At 46.5% G+C, this 20,259-nt stretch overlaps 1 protein-coding gene across 1 annotated transcript in view; it reads left to right on the forward strand.

Moving 5' to 3' along the window:
* The first annotated feature begins 2,433 nt into the window (after window positions 1-2,433).
* The window catches only part of LOC131183967 (neuropilin and tolloid-like protein 2), a 40,626-nt gene continuing 22,800 nt past the window's right edge, over window positions 2,434-20,259 (forward strand). The window contains exon 1 of the mRNA XM_058154777.1: window positions 2,434-2,544. Within this exon, the coding sequence (XP_058010760.1) occupies window positions 2,511-2,544 (34 nt within the window). The 5' untranslated portion in view covers window positions 2,434-2,510. The remainder of the gene's footprint in view (window positions 2,545-20,259) is intronic.

The following is a 20,259-nucleotide window of genomic DNA, read 5'->3' on the forward strand; positions in this document are numbered from 1 at the left end:
CAGACTGGCTGGATTTAATCCTCTTCTCCAAAGGTGATTCAAACAGGGTTTTTTGTGAACTATCCTGGTTTGCTCTGCCCAGCCTTGATTAGTACACACACACACCATGGTGCATGAGCTCTGCTCGTGTTCAGAACAATTTAAAATAACTGCCCACCCTGCTCTCTTTCCCCTCCCCTCCCTTTCACTTGTTCCCAAGGCAGCAACCCGAAGAGTCAGCCTAGGCGATGCCATCCGCTGAAAATGCAGCTCAGATGATCCTCAGAAAGATCCTTTCCAGCAGGCAGGATCACCAGCCTTCCCCCCCTCTCCCAAGTTGCTGAGAAGATCCCTCCGAGAAGGGCAGAGGGGGAAGCCTTTCAGATAACACCCGAGTAGGCAACTGGCACTTTGCTCAACCTTTACAACTCCGGAGATTGCAAGGAAGGGAAAAGGAGAAGGTGGAGCAGGGCTCAGTGGTGTTGGTGGCTTTTGCCAAGACTCTGAAGTCAAGACCGTCTCCAGCGGCAAGAAAGGCACTCCGCATATGCACAGAGTCTTCAGATGTGGCAGTAGATTTGGGAACCGAAGCCAAGACTAGATTTCTTTTTAAGACCCTATAATCCCTTTTATAGGGATGGAATTAGGGCAGCTGACTGGAGCTGAACCTTTACTGGCCGGATGCCCTTCCCAACGCCTATGCAGGGTTTGCAGCAGAGATTTATTCTTTGTGCCCCGGATAAAAGAAACATCATTGGAGGCTGCCTAGGATTGAACTATCAACCTTCCAAGTCCCAGCGTCTTCACCTTAGCCTGACTAGGTGGCTCAGTGGCTCAGACACTGAGCTTGTCAATCGGAAAGATCGGCAGTTTGGCAGTTCGAATCCCTAGTACAGGTCTCCTGCGTGAGCAGGGGGTTGGACTAGATGACCTCCAAGGTCCCTTCCAACTCTTGTTACTGTTTATCTCTAGGCCACTTCACCACTCAAAGCCAAAACTTAATTTGGTCCCCTAAATTACTGTCCTCACCTTTATGTCTCTGTTTCTCTCTGCCTACACCAACTCTATTTTTTCTTCTCTTCATTCCTGCCTCTTCTGCCGGCAGTGCCTCCTTCATTTTCCCCTCCACCATCAGCCTCTTATCTTCCACCTTCCTGCCTCCTTGAGGATCCTGGAACTACTTCCCCTTTCCTCCTTCCCAGCCTCACAAACGCCTGTTCCCCCCTCCTCACGTCTTCTCTTTTGCCTTTCCTTTGAGTTTACTTTGTCCCGCCGGGATCCAGCTTTTTACTCATAGACCTTTCGCTAAATGGCTCTCCAAGGAGTTTTGATTAAACAACTTAAAAGTAAGTAGAGGGTTTGGCGTTGTGTTTTTTTTTTTAAGCAAAAGGAAAGGGAGGGAAAGCGAGTTGTCTAATAATCCATAGAATTCCCCACCCCCCCTCAAAGGTGAGCTCCGTCTCACGCACACATAATTATTTCTCAGGCGGTTGCAAGACCAGGCGAGTAAATACGATGAGAAAGCACCTGTGGAGGAACCCAAGAGGTAACTTAACCACGGTTTCCCTCAAACCAGCATCCTGGATTTTCCACAGAAGAGACCCCCACCACACACACACACACACACACACACACACACACACACACACACATACACACACACACCGAAGACGGTGTTTTTTCGAAGACGGTGTTTTTTGCGGTTCGGGGTATCCGATCCAGGCGGGGCGTCTTGATGAGGAGACGGGGATCCCCGGAGCCACCGCCCGCAGGAGTCCAACCAAAGCGAGAGGGGGGCACCCAAAGCAGAAGGAAGGGGTCTCCCGGGGAAGGGAGGGAAACTGTTGGGAGGTGGGCGAGGCCCCTTGCGCCTTCTCCAACGGGACAGACCGACCGGGCACGGCGAGGGGCTGCGCGGCTGGCATGGCTAAGTGGGTGACTGGTTGGCGCGCGCGTGTTTGGGGGTCGGGGATGGGAGGGGTGGCCCGGGCTGTGGGAGGAGAGGGAGGGGAGCTCAGGGGCACATGCGTACAAGACTCTCGATCCTTCCCTCCCTCTCCCTCTCCCCCTTCCCTCCTTCCCGCCCCTCCTCGCCCCTCGCCCGCCCAGCCGGGGGCTGGGTCGGCTGCGGACCGGGCGCGCAAAGAGGAGGGGGAGGAGGAAGAAGAGGAGGAGGAGGAGGAGGAAGAAGAGGAAGAAAAAGAAGAGGAGGAGGAAGAAGAAGAAGAGGAGGAGGATGGAGCTGCCCGCCCTGCCCGCCTTTCTCCCGTAGCTGCCCGCCGGCATGAAGGGGCGGCCGCCGCCGGGCTCCAGCGGCGGGCGGAGGCAGCGGGAGCGAACCGTGGCTGCCCCCCCCCCCCCCGCTGCCGCCGCCGGAGGGGCGAGCAGGGGAAGGAGCAGCAGCACCATCGGCGGCGGCAAGAGGAGGAGGAGGAGGAGGAGGAGGATGCGCCCCTCCGGCTGAGCCGCGCCGGCTTCTTCCCTTCGCCAGACGGTCTCCGCGCCCAGCGCGCCGGGGCAGGCGAGGGAAGATGGCTCTGGACAAGGTCTACTCGGTGCTGGAAGGTAGGGCGAGAAGGGCTCCTGCCTCTTTCTCCGTCTCGCGAGGGCTACTACAATCTCCATCCTCCCCGGCGGGCGGCGGCGGGGGGGATCTGGGGGCGCGCGTGGGGAAAAGGTTCCCCCTCCCGCAGGTTTGAATCCCAGATTAGGGTCCCCTCCGCTCGCCGGCCAGCCCGGAGTTGCCCGCCCGAGTCGGCGGGTTTTGCCATGCGCCCACCTTCAAACCGAAGCTTTGCCCCCAGTCCGGCCAGGCGCCGGATCGGGGTTTCGCGTGGCTGGCTACATCGCTTTCCCCCATCAATCCCGCCCCCACTCCACGAAGGACGGCTTCGAATTGCCCGGATTCCGGTTTCGGGGGGTCGGAGCCTTCAAGGGGGAGACCCTGCCGGTGGAGGGTCTTGAAAGAGCCGAAAGGATCGGGTCGCGGGGTTCCCCCAGCCCCGCTTCCTCCAGGGAACCTCCAGATATTTGGGATCTCTTTTTTTTTTTTTTTTGCGCTGGGGGAAATCTGACAACTGGGGTGGGAAGAGAAAAGCCAGAGGTCGGGATTTGCTGCTGCCCCATAAGTACCAAACAGGGACTGGGAGACCCCCCACCTCCCCTCCTCCCCAAAGTGCTCTGTAGAGAGGAGAATGGCACAGGGAGTGCGGTTGTTTCTATTATTCATCATTTAATCCCATTGAATGCCGCCACCCACTCCGATGGGTTTATCTTCCCGGTTAGCGTCTTCCTAATTTCAGCTAAAACGGAGGGATGGTTTTTTTAGCCCTTTTTCTCCTCCTCCTTCCCTCTCGCCCCACATTGATATCTCTTCGGCTTATCCTACGGGTATTTTTGGGGTTGGGGGTCTTGACTGTTAAAAAGGGCACAGGCCTCCCCCTTCTGTTTTCCCCCACAGGGCAATAACCCTGTGAGGTGGATGGGTTGAAAGAGAAGGATTGGCCCCCAAGTCACTCAGATGGCTTTCGTGCCTAAAGTGGAAACTAGAATTCATGGTCTCCCCGGTCAGGGCATGGAACCAGGCGCCTTTTCTGCAAATACTGTGATAACGCACAGGAGAAGCTGAAGTTTCCCTCCTCCTTCTAGATCAAAAACTCTGATCCCTTAAAGATTGTCCAAGGCTTGTTGGCGCTGGGCTACTTGGCCAAGGGATGGGGGGGAAAAAACACATCTGAATCTGTCCTGTTTCCATCCAACGATTTGGCATCCTTCTTCCCTACCAAGGAAGGATTCCAAATTTCCTTGAGATTCTTGAAACTCTCTGGGTACCAGTTTGGAGAAAGCAGGCTGGCTTTGTGGTGCAAGAAAGAATCTGGGATTCCCTGATTGGTGTGTGGCTTCCTTTCCCGCCACCCCCCCCACTCCAACACACACACACACACACACACACACACACACACACGCATACAAACACACAGCCAGAGGCATGCACGCTGCTTTCCTTGTCCCACATATATGAGAAGGGAATCACACTGTGTTCCCAGCCCACTTCAATCTCCGCTTCCATGCAGGCAGTCGGTTCCTCCTTAGGACTTTACGAAAGCCAGAAAAAGTGACTACAACGCGCGCACGGTGTCCTCTGAACTTGGGATTGCTAGTACCTACGTGTTTTGGTGAGCCATCAGAGATGCTCCCCTCCTTTGCCTTCCTTGGCCTTAGGAGTGTCCCTCCTTTGCCTTAGGAGGGGACATGATAGCAGTGTTCCAATATCTCAGGGGCTGCCATGAAGAAGAGGGGCTCAACCTATTCTCCAAAGCACCTGAAGGCAGGAAGAAGAAGCAAAGGGTGGAAACTAATCAAGGAGAGAAGCAACCTGGAAATAAGGAGAAATTTCCTGACAGTGAGAACAATTCATCAGTGGAAGGGCTTTCCTCTAGAAGTTGTGGGTGTTCCATCACTGGAGGTTTTCAAGAAGCGACTGAAAAAGCCATTTGTCCGGAATGATATAGGGTTTGCTACTTGAGCAGCAAGTTGGAGTTCGAAGATCTCCAAGATCCCTTCCAACTCTGTTATTCAAAGTGCCTGAAGGCAGGACAAGAAACAACGGATGGAAACTAATCAAGGAGAGAAGCAACCTAGAACTAAGGAGAAATTTCCTGAAAGTGAGAACAATTAATCAGCGGAACGAATTGCCTCCAGAAGCTGTGAACGCTCCAACACTGGAAGTTTTGAAGAAGATGTTGGATAACCATTTGTCTGAAGTGGTGTAGGGTTTCCTGCCTGAACAGGGGGTTGGACTAGAAGACCTCCAAGATCCCTTCCAACTCTTCTGTTCTGTTCTGTTCTGCAGATTGGCTCAGATTTGTGCCCCTTGTGAAAATTGAATGGCCTGAATCTAGTAATGGGGGGGGGGTGAGAGGTGCTGGGAGTCAGTGATGAGTGATGAGCATTCATAGCTACTCAGAAGTAAGTTGGGCTAAGTAGAATGACATTTATTTTACAGGAAAGATCCTGTAAAAATGTACTGTAATATTATCTATCCAAATACGGGTAATCTTTGACTTACAACCAAAATGTAACCCAAATTCTCCGCTGCTAAGCAAGGCAGTTGTTATGTGAAGGTTGCCCTTTTTACGGCCTCCTTTTTTTTGCCACCGTCAGCAAGCTAATCGCTCCCGTTATTAAGTGAATCTGGCTTCCCCCATTGAATTTGCTTGTCAGAATCAGGTTGGGAAGGTTACAGATGACGTGGTCACATGACCTCGGGACCCATGCAACTGTCAGAAGTACATGTCAGTTGCCCAAGCGCCCAAATTCTGATCACGTGACCACGGGGAGGTTGCAACGGCCGTAAGTGCGAATAACATTATGACTCGCTTTTTTCAGTAACTTCGAACAGTCACTAAAGAAATGGTTGTAAGTGGAGGATTACCTTTAAAAGAGCCGCGGTAATGATATTCCAGATATCAAGTAGCAACCTCCTCCTCCCCGCCCCTCCTCAATTTTTCCCCCTTTTAATCATACCAAATTTGTAACTATATCATGCATCTCTCTCTCTCTCAATAGTCTTAATGTAGCGAGTAGATTCTGTCACATCAAACAGCTTTTTTCAAAACCCGGTCTTGATATACAGCCATTCTTTTATTTTGCATTTAATATCAGAAAGCTGGCTATTTCAGAATATTATTATATATATCTGATTTCTTTTCTACCCATCTGTCTTATCTGTCTCTTTCCAGTCTGGCTACAAGGCTACAAAAGTCCCTTCTCCACAGTGCATGGAAAAGGATTAAGCCTAGCCCCTAGGAATCCTGAAACAATTTGTGTGTGTGTGTGTGTGTGTGTGTGTGTGTGTGGTTTTTTTAGTGCAAAATTTGACTACTGTTCAGATGTAATTCAGAGAATCCTGCAGCTTCCTTCTGGCTACCGATGCCTGTCTTGTTTCTTTTCAAATTGGCAGCTCCGTTTGATTTTTTAGGGGATGCCGTTAGTAGTTTAGAATCGTACAGCATCCCAGAAAAAAAAAAAGAAGGAAAGAAATTAGGCTTTGAAGGAGAAGAGGAGAAGACAAGAAGGCTGGAAATCATAATTTTAAACAGCTTATGAACCTACAAGATTTCCTGGTGGTTTTTTTTTCCCCCTTGTGTTTGCAAAAGAAAGAACTAGTGTTCTCCCAAAGAGCTGAGCTTTCAAAGGGCAGGGTTCCCAGCCATTTATCACCTTTTGTCAATGAAAGCAAACTCTTGGGCTCGCCTACAACACAAAAACTGCAAAGCCATGAATTGTGCTGCATTTCCAAACGTTCCTTGTTGAACGATTCCTGTCTGTTTATTTAGTGTTTAAATGTCACCGTAGATCTCAAATTATTTTAAAAGCTTCTTTATCTGGAAATTTGTCGCCGTGTAATCAACATCGGTCTTCTCTACTTCTGAAGCAAAAATGCAAAGAGGGGAAAAAACAAAACAAAACAGGCATCTATGGAAAATCAGTTGTAACCAGAACATTTGTGGTCCCCATCTATTTTTCTCCGCTGGAGCTTTGGGCATCATATAGAAATCAGAAATTCCAGCATTATTTTTATCAAATGTTCGAATTAAGAAAGAGAAGGCGGTTTGAAATATTGATTCCTTAATTTAAGATGCAGACAAATTGCTCCTGACAGAATTTATATTTTGCGTTAGGCTGACCTCTTATGGCATTCTAGTAAAGTGGTCTCATAAATTTGTGAATCAAGATAAAGTCATGTTATCACATAGCGTGTTTAGAGACGATGAGTTTAATTATTGTTTAGATTTAGCAATATCACTTGATCAAGGATGTAAGTATGAATATCAAATGCTTAAGGAAGTTGCAGCATTTTGGTAACTTTTCAGCTGACAGTTTCCTTCTCAGAAATGTAGAGAATGTATGGGCATGTATTTTGACTTAATTTTCAAAACCCTATTTTTAAATGAGCACCCATGAAACATTGAATTCCAGAAGAACGATAGCAAAATTGCTAAACAAAACACAATAGCACAACAGGCAACCAAAATCCAGCAACTGAAGTTGAAGAAGATCATAACAGATCTATAAGCCATGATTATTGTGGCACCTCCATAGGAAATGTGTAGCCATATAGATCACTATTTCAAATCATTATTACATTTCAGGTAAATTAGTTACTTCTAAATACATAAGCTGGCTTGTTGTCTGAAGAAAAGTACTTGCTAAAGAAGAGAAAAAATGCTTCTTTTTTTAACCAGAAATGACAGCTGAGCCAAATCGTCATAACTCAAGAGAAGTTTCAAATTTGAGTCCGCTTTAATGAACCCTACAGGTTTATAAGTGAAGTAATCTTAAGATGAGGTTGAAATAAGCTTTTTTTTGATCATTCTGATGGTCTGCTTTGAGGTCAAAACAAATGAAAAATTCCAAGTTTTTTGAAAAGATTCACCCGCAAAGGATTGTGCCTTGCAAGCATGTTTCCCTAAATTTGATTGTCGAGCAAGAGAGAGGCACGGTTGTTTCAAGTTTATCTTTGGTCATCTTTTCTAAAACATAAATGCGACGTATATTTTCACTCGCCAAACCTGAGGGTATATATTAAGCTTAGAATGATTTTCTTTCATTTCCACAAATGACCTAGGACTGCATGCTTCATTTATCCTTTCTAATAACATCCCCAAAGTTATCATTTTGAAATTCTGTGAACTCAAATGAAGAGGCCTGTACAGTTCTAAAAAAAAAAAACCCTGAAAAAAATAAATCTCAATCTTTCTGGAACTTTCAAATCTTCGAAATCAAAACCCTTTTTTATAAACTTACGACAGAAATCCAGAGTATCACGATGTTACCTTCATTTTAAATTTACCAGGATAGTATTTATTGTGTACAAGTATTTCTCGATTTACAACAGTTTGTTTAGTGACCGTTCAAACTTATAACGGTACTGAAAAAGGTCACTTATGACCTTTGTAGCATCATGCTCAAGATGCTTGGCAACTGACTTGTTATTTATGACGGTTCAATGCCCTGGGATCATGGAATTATTATTTTTCAGCCTCCTGACAAGCAAAGTCAAGGTTTCCTTAACAACCGTGTTACTAACTTAACAACTCTAGCGATTCGCTTATCAACTGTGACAGGAATGGTCGTAAAGCAAGACAAAATTCACTTAACCAATGTTTCAGTTATCAACAAAAATTTGGGGCTCAATTGTGGTCATATGTCGAGGACTACCTGTAGTGCAACGTCTTGTCTATGATTCAGAGGTGAGATTCACATACTGCCGGTTCGCCCAGCACTGGAAATGTGAGTACGCACACGCCATCCGCGCATGCGTGTGGCATCACAAAACATGGCAATTCGCTCACGTGTGCTGTCCACACATGCGTGCGACATCAAACAACACGACAATTTGCTCACGTGCATTCACACATGTGTGCAGCATCAAAAACAGCGATATAGAACAGGATTCCGCCTAGGCGGGCGGGCTGGCCAATCCGTAGGTCGGCACTACCGGTTCGCCTGAACTGGTCCGAACCTCTGCTCTGATTATCCCTTGCTTAGCACCACTGTAGTCAAATCTGGGAGTACAGTAAAAATTTATATACTTGGGGGGAAAGTTAAGCTCCTCATTAAGTGAAAATTGGCTAAAGAGGTAATAAGTATGTTTTATGGGAATGAGGAACTGAGAGGTTAATCAAAGTCCTCCAAGAGTAATCCTAGTTTAATGAGGTTTTGAAGTCGGATCTCTTTTATTCATCCATCAACCATATAAAAAGTATCTTTTAAGGTATTTATCTTAGGACAGGTTAAACTGCCTTAAACTCTAAACCACAAGCATACACTATTGTGTTGTGCCCATTTCTATTCATTCTTTCAAGTCCTAATGACCCAACGTACATAATACAGACAGTCCTTGACTTATGACCGCAATTGAGCCCACAATTTATGTTGCTGAGCAAGACATCTGTCACAGTGAGTTTTGCCCTCAGGGGCTAGGACGTTGAGCTTGTCGATCGAAAGGTCGGCAGCTCAGCGGTTCGAATCCTTAATGCTGCCATGTAACAAGGTGAGCTCCTGTGACTTGTCCCAGCTTCTGTCAACCTAGCAGTTTCGAAAGCACATAAAAATGCAAGTAGAAAAATAGGGACCACCTTGGGTGGGAAGGTAACAGCATTCCGTGCGCCTTTGGCGTTGAGTCATGGCGGCCACATGACCACGGAGACGTCTTCGGACAGCGCTGGCTCTTCAGCTTGGAAACGGAGATGAGCACCGCCCCCTAGAGTCGGCAACGACTAGCACATATGTGCGAGGGAAACCTTTACCTTTACCTTATGACTTTTCAGCTGTGAAGTGAATCCCTGCAATTTTTAAGTTAGCAACACGGGTTGTTCAGTAAACCTTGGCTTCCTGATAGACATTGCTGGTCAGCAGGTTCCCAAAAGAGGACTCTGCAACCATCTGCATTTCGATCACGTGACCCTGGGGATGCTGGAATGGTCATAAGTGTGAAAAACGGTCATAAGTCCCTTTTCTTCGGTGCCGTTGTAACTTGAACAGTTCAAAAGACCGTCCGCAGATGCTAATAAAAGCCGCTTTGCACGTTTAAGTCTTTTTCCCCCCCTGTAATGGAAAATGTAGCACCCTTGAGACCCTTGACGGTTTTCTTCGAGGCACATAGAACGATCGTGGAAGGGAAGCAAAAGGCCGCTTCAAGTGGAGTTAATTTCCCATATTTTCTACTCACTGAAGTTTTGCAGCATTCCGAGCGAGAGACTGCAAGCGAGGGATATACAGTGCGATAGAAAAAGTTGGGTTGGGTTTTTTTTAATAATCATTGTAATGCTTGCCTCAGTATAGTATGTGAGAAGCGTGGGATAGCGTTCCGTTGTTTGCTTTCGACAGCATAACCACGATTTCCAAAATAGATGAGAGTTTCGGCTCTCAAACTTTGATGTATATCTTGGCTGGTTTGTCTTATTAAAGCTTATTAAACGATATATTAAAATTCAAATCTCACCAGGCTCAAGGTTGACTCAGCCTTCAACCTTTCAAGGTGGATAAAATGAGGACACAAATTGTTGGGACAAGAGGCTGACTCTGTAAATTGCTTAGAAAGGGCTGTAAAGCACTATATAAGTCTAAGGGCTATTGTCCTTCCTTCCTTCCTTCTTTCCTCCTTCCTTCTTCCATGGTGGCACAGTGCTTAGAATGCTCTATTGCATGCTGACTCTGCCCACAGCCAGGAGTTCGATCCTGACCCGCTCAAGGTTGACTCAGCCTTCCATCCTTCCGAGGTGGGTAAAATGAGGACCAAGATTGTTGAGGGCAAGAAGCTGACTCTGTAAAACCACTTAGAGACGGCTGTGAAGCACTGAAAAGCGGTATATAAGTTTAAGGGCTATTACTGCTATTGCTATTAAAGTCCTGGGAGGACTTTAAAGGAAGGAAGGAAGGAAGGAAGGAAGGAAGGAAGGAAGGAAGGAAGGAAGGAAGGAAGGAAGGAAGGAAGGAAGGAAGGACTAGCAATAGCACTTAGACTTATATACCGCTTCACAGGGCTTTACAGCCCTCTCTATAAGTGGTTTACAGAGTCAGCTTCTTGCCCCCATCAAACTGGGTCCTTGTTTTACCAACCTCGGAAGGATGGAAATCTGTCAACCTAGAACCGGTGAGACTTGCACTTCCTGCATTCGGCAGTCAGCAGAGGAACGTAATTGGGAGGCCCAGGAGGGAGCGGCTCCTTCCCAGAGGGGAAAGGGGCAGTGGAGCTTTGAATGTCTTGTGGGCTGGAAGAGAGCAATGTTGAATCCTCCCTAGCAATATCTAAGAGTTATGCAGATGGATGCTTTAATCTGGCAAGATTCTGTCTGTAGGGAGACAACAATGTATTCAGAAGTAACTACACATATCGTTCTTGTTTCTTGGTCATGATAAGAGAGGTTTTATTCTGGACTTACCGCATTTAATATCAGCTTGAGACATCGGAAGTGTAAAGATAAGCGTCAGTGACAAACATACTAGCTTAATATAGTTCTATGTAATCTAGTGTTGAATCAGATTTTAAAGAGGCTGTTTAAAATGGAGCTGGGCCACCAATGCTCGTTTAAATACTGTTGAACTGCAACTGATAGGATCTTTTTACCACTGGCTGTGCTGGCCTATATTGTTAGGAATTCTATTCTTGGGTGGTCACCCAAAGCTTAGCCTTACCTGAAGTTAAAATTAAGTATTTAGTTCTTAGGGACACAGTGGCTCAGGGGCTAGGACGTTGAGCTTGTCTGTCGAAAGGTCGGCAGCTCAGCGGTTCGAATCCCTAGTGCTGCCGTGTAAGGGGATGAGCTCCCATTACTTGTCCCAGCTTCTGCCAACCTAGCAGTTTCGAAAGCACGTAAAAAATGCAAGTAGAAAAAATAGGGACCGCCTTGGTGGGAAGGGAACAACCTTCCGTGTGTCTTTGGCGTTGAGTCATGCCAGCCACATGACCACCGAGATATCTTCGGACAGCACTGGCTCTTCGGCTTTGAAACGGAGATGAGCACCACCCCTTAGAGTCGGGAACAACTAGCACATGTGTGACGGGAACCTTTACCTTTACTATTTAGTTCTTAGAGTGGTGTGCAAGTTTAATTATTTTTCTAACCACTTTTGAAATTAAACAGATCTTGCAATATGCTGGATAAGCAAATAGCACCTATTTTTCAAGCACTTCTACATATTCCCAGTTTTACTGAATCCAATGAAATTACTTGTATCCACGGTGGGATTCACTCACCTTCCCTACCGGTTTGCAAATGTGAGTGCGCGTACGTGGTCACTTTGCTCACATGCACCTCTTCTGTGCATGCGCATGACCTTCCACGAACGCGCAGTGCTCACGCATTACGTACGGTCAGGTGGGCGGGGCCTCCTGCAGTCGCCACTACCTGTTTGGCTGAACCGGACAGAACTGGCTGAATCCCACCTCTGCGTGTATCTCTACATCACTCATGTTTCTCTCCCTGCCTATCAACCGTAAAGCTAACCTGACCGAAGCCGTCTTGGAGCTTCAGGGCTGCTGAGGGATAGAGAGGGCTGATTTGAGATAGAGGGGATTCTATAGTAGCCAAAACAAAAATATTTTCTCTTGGGAACCAAGGTCATTCTCACACCTGGTTGGGGGAAGATGGAGTGATGCTGCCAATCCGCACCGTGATTGGACCATGTGACTGATTATTTTGAGAAAGTAGAAATTTTTTTACTTTCAATTAGGTGAAAACCACAAGAGACTTCAAGTCGGTTTTCACCAGATATGTGCCAATATGATATTTCCAATAAAGTTACTCTTTGAGGAATCTACCTGCCTCGGAGTTTTGCTTGCTATGGATGTATTACTTGGAACCCTGACACTGCCTCTCGCAAGCAAAGTGTCAGCGTTCCAAGGAACACCCCCAACAAATTTCCTCAAAATTCCAATTTATTAGAGATGTCATGTTGGCACAGCTGGGAAAACCCGAAACTGAAAGCTTCCAGGTTTTCCACACCCAGTTGACAGTTCACAGCCCTGCCCCACACCCACAAGTTCATCACATTGTCCAATCAACTCTGCACACTCAACTGGATACAATCTTCAGGCAGTCTCCATCAGACGCAGGATGTCCTTGAATATGGAATGTTGTTATGACTAACTTTCTACCGTTCCAACAACAACCCCCTCCCAACTTCCCCAGCTAAAATATGTGGCAGTTAAGAAGCAAAAAAAAAAAAATGCCTTCCAAAACTGACACACAGCTTTCACAGGTGACAGGATGACTTTCGCACTAAAGCGATCACTACCTTACGTTTATCGGACTAGGAATAGAAGCTGTAGAAGAAAATATAGCACATCTTTACAGCTGTCGTTAATTTCAAGCTTGGCAAATAGGATGGTGTTGTGAACCGGGTTTTTCAAGAAGGAAAAGTGATTTGAATTGTGCAAAGACACACCTGGGGACCCGAACATACCTCCTGCAATCCAAGGCATCTTTCGTTGGCATTGTGCAGCACAAAGAGAAAAAAAAAGGAAACCAAACCCTTTTTAGAGTTGTTGACGGAGGCACCGGGTGTGCTCTTCTGCTATCTAAACCAGCTTCTCCTGTCTGAATTCAGATCACTCTACAGCCACTCTATGGTCGAGCAAGAAATCAGGTGGTTCTTGACCTACAACACTTTGTTTAGTGACCGTTCAAAGTTACAACGGCGCTGAAAAAAAAGGGGGGGCATGACTCTTTTTCACACTTACAACCGTTGGAGCATCCCCATGGTCACATGATCAAAATTCAACCCTTGGGAACTGACTCATATTTATGATGGTTGCAGCTTCCCAGGGGTCCTGTGATCCCTTTTTGCAACCACCTGATGAGCAAAGACGAGGAATAGGGAAGCCAGATTCATTTAACGGCTGTGTTACTGATTTAACGACGGCAGCAACTCACCGGACAGCTACAGCAAGAAAGGTCGTAAAATGGGACAAAATGCTTTTAGCAATGGTCTCAATTAGCAACAAAAATGTTGGCCTCAATTGTGGTCGTAAGCCGAGGACTAGCTCGTTGCCTAAAGAAGAATGAATGAGAGTTATTCAGCTTTGAATTGAATCTTTTAAATAGTGGAGTGGAATTTAGATTGAGAATAACCAACTTTCTGAAAATCTGAATCCCTCGTTGAGCGTGTATGTTATGTTAATTCATCGTTAACACAACTTTGGCTTGTTGAACAACTCACAGAAGTCCCTATTGTTGTGTCTCGTCCGATCTCACCACAGCCAGGGCCTTCTTATCTGCTTCCGAACACGGAGGAATGTCCTAGTATGCCTCCCGGCCCCAGCCCTGGCTCCATGCCCAGACAGGCTGAAGAGGAGGAAGTATCTCCAGCCCCCAGCTCTGGCTCCATGCCCAGGCAAACGGAGCAACTAGACCCCTCCACAGCATGTGAGCCTGAGGGAGGTCAATTGCCAACAGCTGCAGACTGGAGTGACCCTCGCGTCAGAAGACTTGATAGGCGGAGGCAACAGAAGGAAGGGAGGGGCAGGCCTGGATAAGTGCTGAGTCATGGAGCCACACCCCATGGCCTATATAAAGGACCTGCTTTCTGGCATTCTCTGAGTCAGGCAAAGTCTAAACATATCTTGCTGAAGTCACTTTCTGGTCTCCTGCCTGCCTTGAGAACTTTGCTAGGACTTTGGCAGAGCTGCAGAGGCACGCCTGATTCGGATTTCCCTGACCCGGCCATCAGCGGAGGAGTGGGACACGACACCTATTGCGTCTGCTGAATAGCGATCGTTCAGAGTTACAACGGTGCTGGAAAAAAAGCAACTGATGACCATTTTTCACACTTAACGACCGTTGTGACATTCCCCAGGATCATGTGATTTACATTCAGACACTTGACAACCGACTCACATTTATGACGGTTGCAATGTCCTTCTTGTGACCTTCTGACAAGCAAAGTCAATAGGGGAGCCAGATTCACTTAAGGACCGTGTTACTAATTCAACAACGGCACAGTGGTTCCCTTAACAAACGGTGGCAAGAACAGTCGTAAAACGGGGCACATTTTGTCAACTTTCTCACTTAAGCACATAAATTTGGGGTTCCATTGTGGTCGTAACTTGAGAACGACCTGTACTTGTATCTGCGGTGCTGCATGACTTCTAGAATTTATGTAGCAAGGGAAAATATCACACATATCCATGTTAAAAGGTAAAGGTAAAGGATTCTAGGAGGCGGTGCTCATCTCCGTTTCAAAGCTGAAGAGCCAGAGCTGTCCAAAGACATCTCCGTGGTCATGTGGCCGGCATGACTCAACGCCAAAGGCGCATGGAACGCTGTTCCCTTCCCACCAAAGGTTGTCCCTATTTTTCTACTTACATTTTTTGCCTGCTTTCGAACTGCTAGGTTGGCAGAAGCTGGGACAAGTAACAGGAGCTCATCCCCTTACACGGCAGCACTAGGGATTCGAACCGCTGAACTGCCGACCTTTCGATCCACTGCGTCCCTTTCTCCGTGTTACACATCCCCATACTTTGACTTCCACAAGCACGAGAAGAGCCCTAACCAGTGGTGGGATTCAAATAATTTAACAACCGGTTCTCTGCCCTAATGACCAGCTGGGTGGGTGTGGCCATGGTGGGCGTGGCCAGGGTGTATGTCACCACCACCCCATGCCCTGTTTTGGGCCTAGTAGGCCTCTCTGCACTTACCTGGCAGCCAAAATGGCGGCGCGTGGGGACTCCTGGAAGGGGCAGGATGGGGAGGGGCAGGGCCAATCAGCAATTTAACTACCGGTTCACCCGAACCGGTTGAATCCCTTCACTTAAACAATTGCAGTGATTCACTGAGCAACCGTGGCCGAAACAAGGTCATAAAATTGAACACGGCTCTCTTTAACAATCCCCTTGCTCAGCCGTGGAAATTCTGCTCCCCACGACGGTCGTAAAACAAGGGTGATCTGTTACTTACTCTTCTTTTTCTTTTTTGACCCTTGATCGAAAACTCATTTAATTTTGTGTCTAAACCTTTTTATTTCCTCTCTTCGGTTGTTCCAAATAGGAGAATCTGGGGCTGTTTTCAGAGTTTCAAGAAGTCGGCATTATATATATATATATATATATATATATATATATATATATATATATATATATATATATATATATATATATATACATATATATATATTTGTTTTCTGAGGTTTTCACGGGCGTTTGTATATAGGTCTTTGGTTGTTGGGTTTTCTCCGTGTAAAATTGGAAGTGTCTTGGCGGCGTTTGACGAAGTCTCATTCGTCATCTTCAGGCTTCAGCTTCGTGCTTCTGGGAGCAATGTGTGATCGCAGCTGTTTCTTCCTTTTAACTGCTAGTGGGGGTTTGAACTGATTGGGTGGGAGCTTGGCTGTGCTCTGATTGGATGGGGGTTTTTCTGTGCTCTGATTGGCTGGGGGTGTGTCCTGTGTTGGTGGGGGCTTGGTTGTGCTCAGTCTAGTCTGTGCTGCAGGGGGATTTGAGCTGGTGAGCTGCATAGCTGTTGTTTGGCTTTGTGGTCGTGCTACATCTTCATAGTGGGTGTCAGTCTGCTGCATGAATGGATTGGAGGGGTTTGAAATGGCTAATGTTGCAGCTGCGGTCTGGCTTCTGGTCCTTGGTCGTGCTTCATGATCAGTGTTCTTCAATGCGTGCACTTATTCTTCTGTTGGTTTGTCCAATGTACGTGGTGGGGCAGGCGACTTCGTCGAAACGTCGCCAAGACACTTCCAATTTTACACGGGAGAAAACCCGAACAACCAAAGACCTATATATATATATATATACATACATACATACATACATACATACATACATACACATACATACATACATACATACATACATACATATATATACATACATACATACATACATACATACATATATATATGTGTAGGTCTTTGGTTGTTCGGGTTTTCTCCCATGTAAAATTGGAAGTGTCTTGGCGACGTTTCGACGAAGTCTCATTCGTCATCTTCAGGCTTCAGCTTCGTGCTTCTGGGAGCAATGTGTGATTGCAGCTGTTTCTTCCTTTTTAACTGCTAGTGGGGGTTTGAACTGATTGGGTGGGAGCTTGGCTGTGCTCTGATTGGATGGGGGTTTTTTTGTGCTCTGATTGGATGGGGGTGTGTCCTGTTTGGGTGGGGGCTTGGTTATGCTCAAATTAGTCTGAGTTGCAGGGGGATTTGAGTTGGTGAGCTGCACTGCTGCTGTTTGGCTTCGTGTTCGTGGTCGTGCTACATCTTCGTAGTGGGTGTCAGTCTGCTGCATGTATGGATTGGAGGGGTTTGAAATGGCTAATGTTGCAGCTGCGGTCTGGCTTCTGGTCCTTGGTCGTGCTTCCTGATCAGTGTGGGTTTGGGTGTGCTTTCTGGGTGGATGTGTGGTGGTGACATCCTGTGTGGACCTCGTGAGTGTGGGTCTGGTGTCATTCCTCGTGTTAGGGACACGTTTGTCAATAAGGGCAGGTTTCCAAATGGCTGGTAGGCGGAGGTATCATCTCGTTTGTTCATGCTGTGTGGGCGTTTTCTATCTCGATGGCTTCTCTGATTATTCTGTTGTTAAAGTGTTCAGTTTTGGCGATAGTTCTGGTCTTTTAAAGTCAATATCGTGTTCTGTGACTTTAAAGTGTTGGACCAGGAAGAAGTTGGTTCCTCTTTTGAATGAGTTCTTGTGTTCTTCAATGCGTGCACTTATTCTTCTGTTGGTTTGTCCGATGTATGTGGTGGGGCAGGCGGTGCATGGGATTTCATATACTCCTTGATTTTCTAACTCAATTTTGTCTTTGGGGTTTCTTAGGATGGTGGATATTTTTTGGTTTGTGCAGAATGCTGTCTTGATGTTATGTTTGTGGAGGATCTTGCTGATTCTGTCTGTGGTGCCTTTTATATATGGGAGGAGGGCTGTGCCATTTTCTTGCTCTCTGTCTTGGGTTTTAGTGGGGGGTTCTTTTTGGATTAGTTTGGTAATCTTATTTCTCTGGAATCCAATATATATATGTTTTCTGAGGTTTCCGCGGGTATTTGTATGTAGGTCTTTGGTTATTCGGGTTTTCTCCCGCGTAAAATTGGAAGTGTCTTGGCGACGTTTCGACGAAGTCTCATTCGTCATCTTCAGGCTGGTGTTTACAGCTTTGTGCTCCTAGAAGCACGAAGCTGTAAACACCACTTCCAATTTTATGCGGGAGAAAAGTATATATATATATACATACATACATACATACATACACACACACCTATATTTTTTTTCCCCAGCAATGACCTACTAGAATAGCAGAGAAAGAATAAAAGGAAAGATGTGGGAGAGTTTGGGAAATGAAAATGGGAGAGCGAGGTAGAAAAGTTGGCTTTTTTCACAAAAAAAGGGAATGGGGTGAGAATTGGTTTAGATTTAGAAGAAAGGAGAGTCTGGCATCTTTTTTTCCCCTGCTGTAATTGCCTGCTTATCTGCTACTTAGCCATGCTGTTCTTGTGCACGGCTCCTCTCTTCCGCACATATATACACTGCTGAACTATTTATAGAATCAGCGGGCGCTTCCGTGAAAGCCAATCAGGTTTTTTTAAATACATGCTTAGTTAGGAGGTTGTGTCTCTAGTTGCAGCCATGTAAGTAACAGGGCTCGGTAGTAGCACTGAATAGAATAGAATAGAATAGAATAGAATAGAATAGAATAGAATAGAATAGAATAGAATAGAATAGAATAGAATAGAATAGAATAGAACAACAGAGTTGGAAGGGACCTTGGAGATCTTCTAGTCCAACCCCCAGCTGAGAAGAGAAGAGAAGAGAAGAGAAGAGAAGAGAAGAGAAGAGAAGAGAAGAGAAGAGAAGAGAATTCTTTATTGGCCAAGTGTGATTGGACACACAAAGAATTTATCTTTGGTGCATACTCTCTCAATGTACATAAAAGAAAAGATACGTTCATCAAGAATCATAAAACTAGAGCCTTGCCTTTGGTGTCTGTAGTGGATTTATCCCCTTAACACACAACACCAAAAAGCTGGTTTTGCTAAAACAGTTATTGGCATTCAAACCCTCCCTCCTTCCCTCGCTTCCATTCTCCATTCCTTCTTTCCTTCCTTCCTTTCTCCCTCCCTCCCTTCCTTCTTCCCTCCCCCTCTCTCCCTCCTTTCCTCCCTTCCTCCCTTCTTTCTTCCCTCACTCCCTCCTTTCCTTCCTTCGGCATTTTTATTTTCTTTCTTTTCCTTCCTCCTTCCCTCCCTCCCTCTCTCCTTCCCTCCTTCCTTCCTTCCTTCCTTCCGCATTTTTTGTTTTCTTTCTTTTCATTCCTTCCTTCCTCCCACCAACCCTCCCTCCCTCCTTTCCTCCCTCCCTCCCTCCCTTCCTTCCTTCCTTGAGTTGGCCATGGCAAGTTGTCCAAGACCCTCTTCTACTTCCCTTGTTGGTATCTCGAATCATCCACATCCAACAGACTCTCCATGGGCCAATATTAGAACTTTTGCATGACAAGACAGTTTGCTTAGACCACAGCTACCTCATTAATAAAGTGATATCACTTTGTCGCTGGTTAACATGATGCAAGTTCTGGAAGAAGAAGGGAAAAAAACACAGAAGCTAACCTTGTAAAAGCCGGATATAGCAACCAAGGGACTGATTTAAAACACAGTTCACTTTTCTTGGTGGCAACTAATTAATAGTGCAGCAACACCCTGGAGACACATAATAGAAAATAGGATTTTCTCTTTTATGATGCCTGTTCTCTGTCTTGAGCAGGTCAGTAGCGATGAAACGCAGTTAGCCATCTGTAGCAGCTGCAGTGCCGTCTGTTGGGAAGTTACATTCTGCTGTAGATCAGGATTAACAAAATCGGTGACCTGGGGTGCGTATTTGGGTCTGTGAACGATCTTTAATAGAATATAGGAACAATATTTGAAAGCTAGAAGAACTTGCAGAAGAAACCATTTGATTATAAGCTAAGGGAGTGATGGATAACCTTTTCCGGACCACGTGCTCAAAGCGCACCCAAACCCCTGAAATGCAATGCGCGCACGCCCCTGCGCATGCACCCTACCCATAACATGTGCGCACGGCCCACATGCAGCCTATACACACCCCCGCTTGCAACCCACCCCCCTGCCCCCCACTCCCTTGTGCATGTGGGCACAGGGCCCCACACATCCCCCACACCCGCACATGCGCAGCAGAGACCTGGAGACCAGCTGGCTGGCAGGAGGCGGAGCTGAACTGTGGCGATGGTTCCCGTGCCCACAGAGAGGGCGCTGCGTGCCATCTCTAGCATGTGTGGTATAAATTCACCATCACAGAGCTAAGGCGATTCTCTTATGGATGATTGCCTTGCAACCACACGTCTCGTAAGAATCCAGAATATAAGCCTGCTTTGATTCTATGATTTCATACTAAAAAAAATTAAACCGAGGGGGAAGAGGGAATGGAGCTGTCAGAGATAGAGACAGGGCAGAGCCTGGGCCATCTGTCAGCCCTCAGATGGAGAGTCAACAGCCCCCAAGTCTGGAGGTGGCTGATGAGGAAGAGGAGGAACAGCTGGGTCCAGTGCCTGATGCGCAGAAGGCAGAGGAGAGGAGAGCAGTGGAAATCTATGGGCCAGTCCTTCGAAAGGAAGAGCCACCGCTGCTAGAAAAGCCCCACCCTAGCTCTGGGGATAAAAGGCAGGGGACAGAGATGAATAGATGTGGCAGACAACTATTCATCTTCCAGACGGACTTGTTAGCCTGTGTTGAGAGTTAAATTTTTTCCCAGGGCTGCTGGCGCACCTA

The sequence above is a fragment of the Ahaetulla prasina genome, chromosome 12 (assembly GCF_028640845.1).
Source record: "Ahaetulla prasina isolate Xishuangbanna chromosome 12, ASM2864084v1, whole genome shotgun sequence".
In the NCBI taxonomy this organism is placed as follows: domain Eukaryota; kingdom Metazoa; phylum Chordata; class Lepidosauria; order Squamata; family Colubridae; genus Ahaetulla; species Ahaetulla prasina.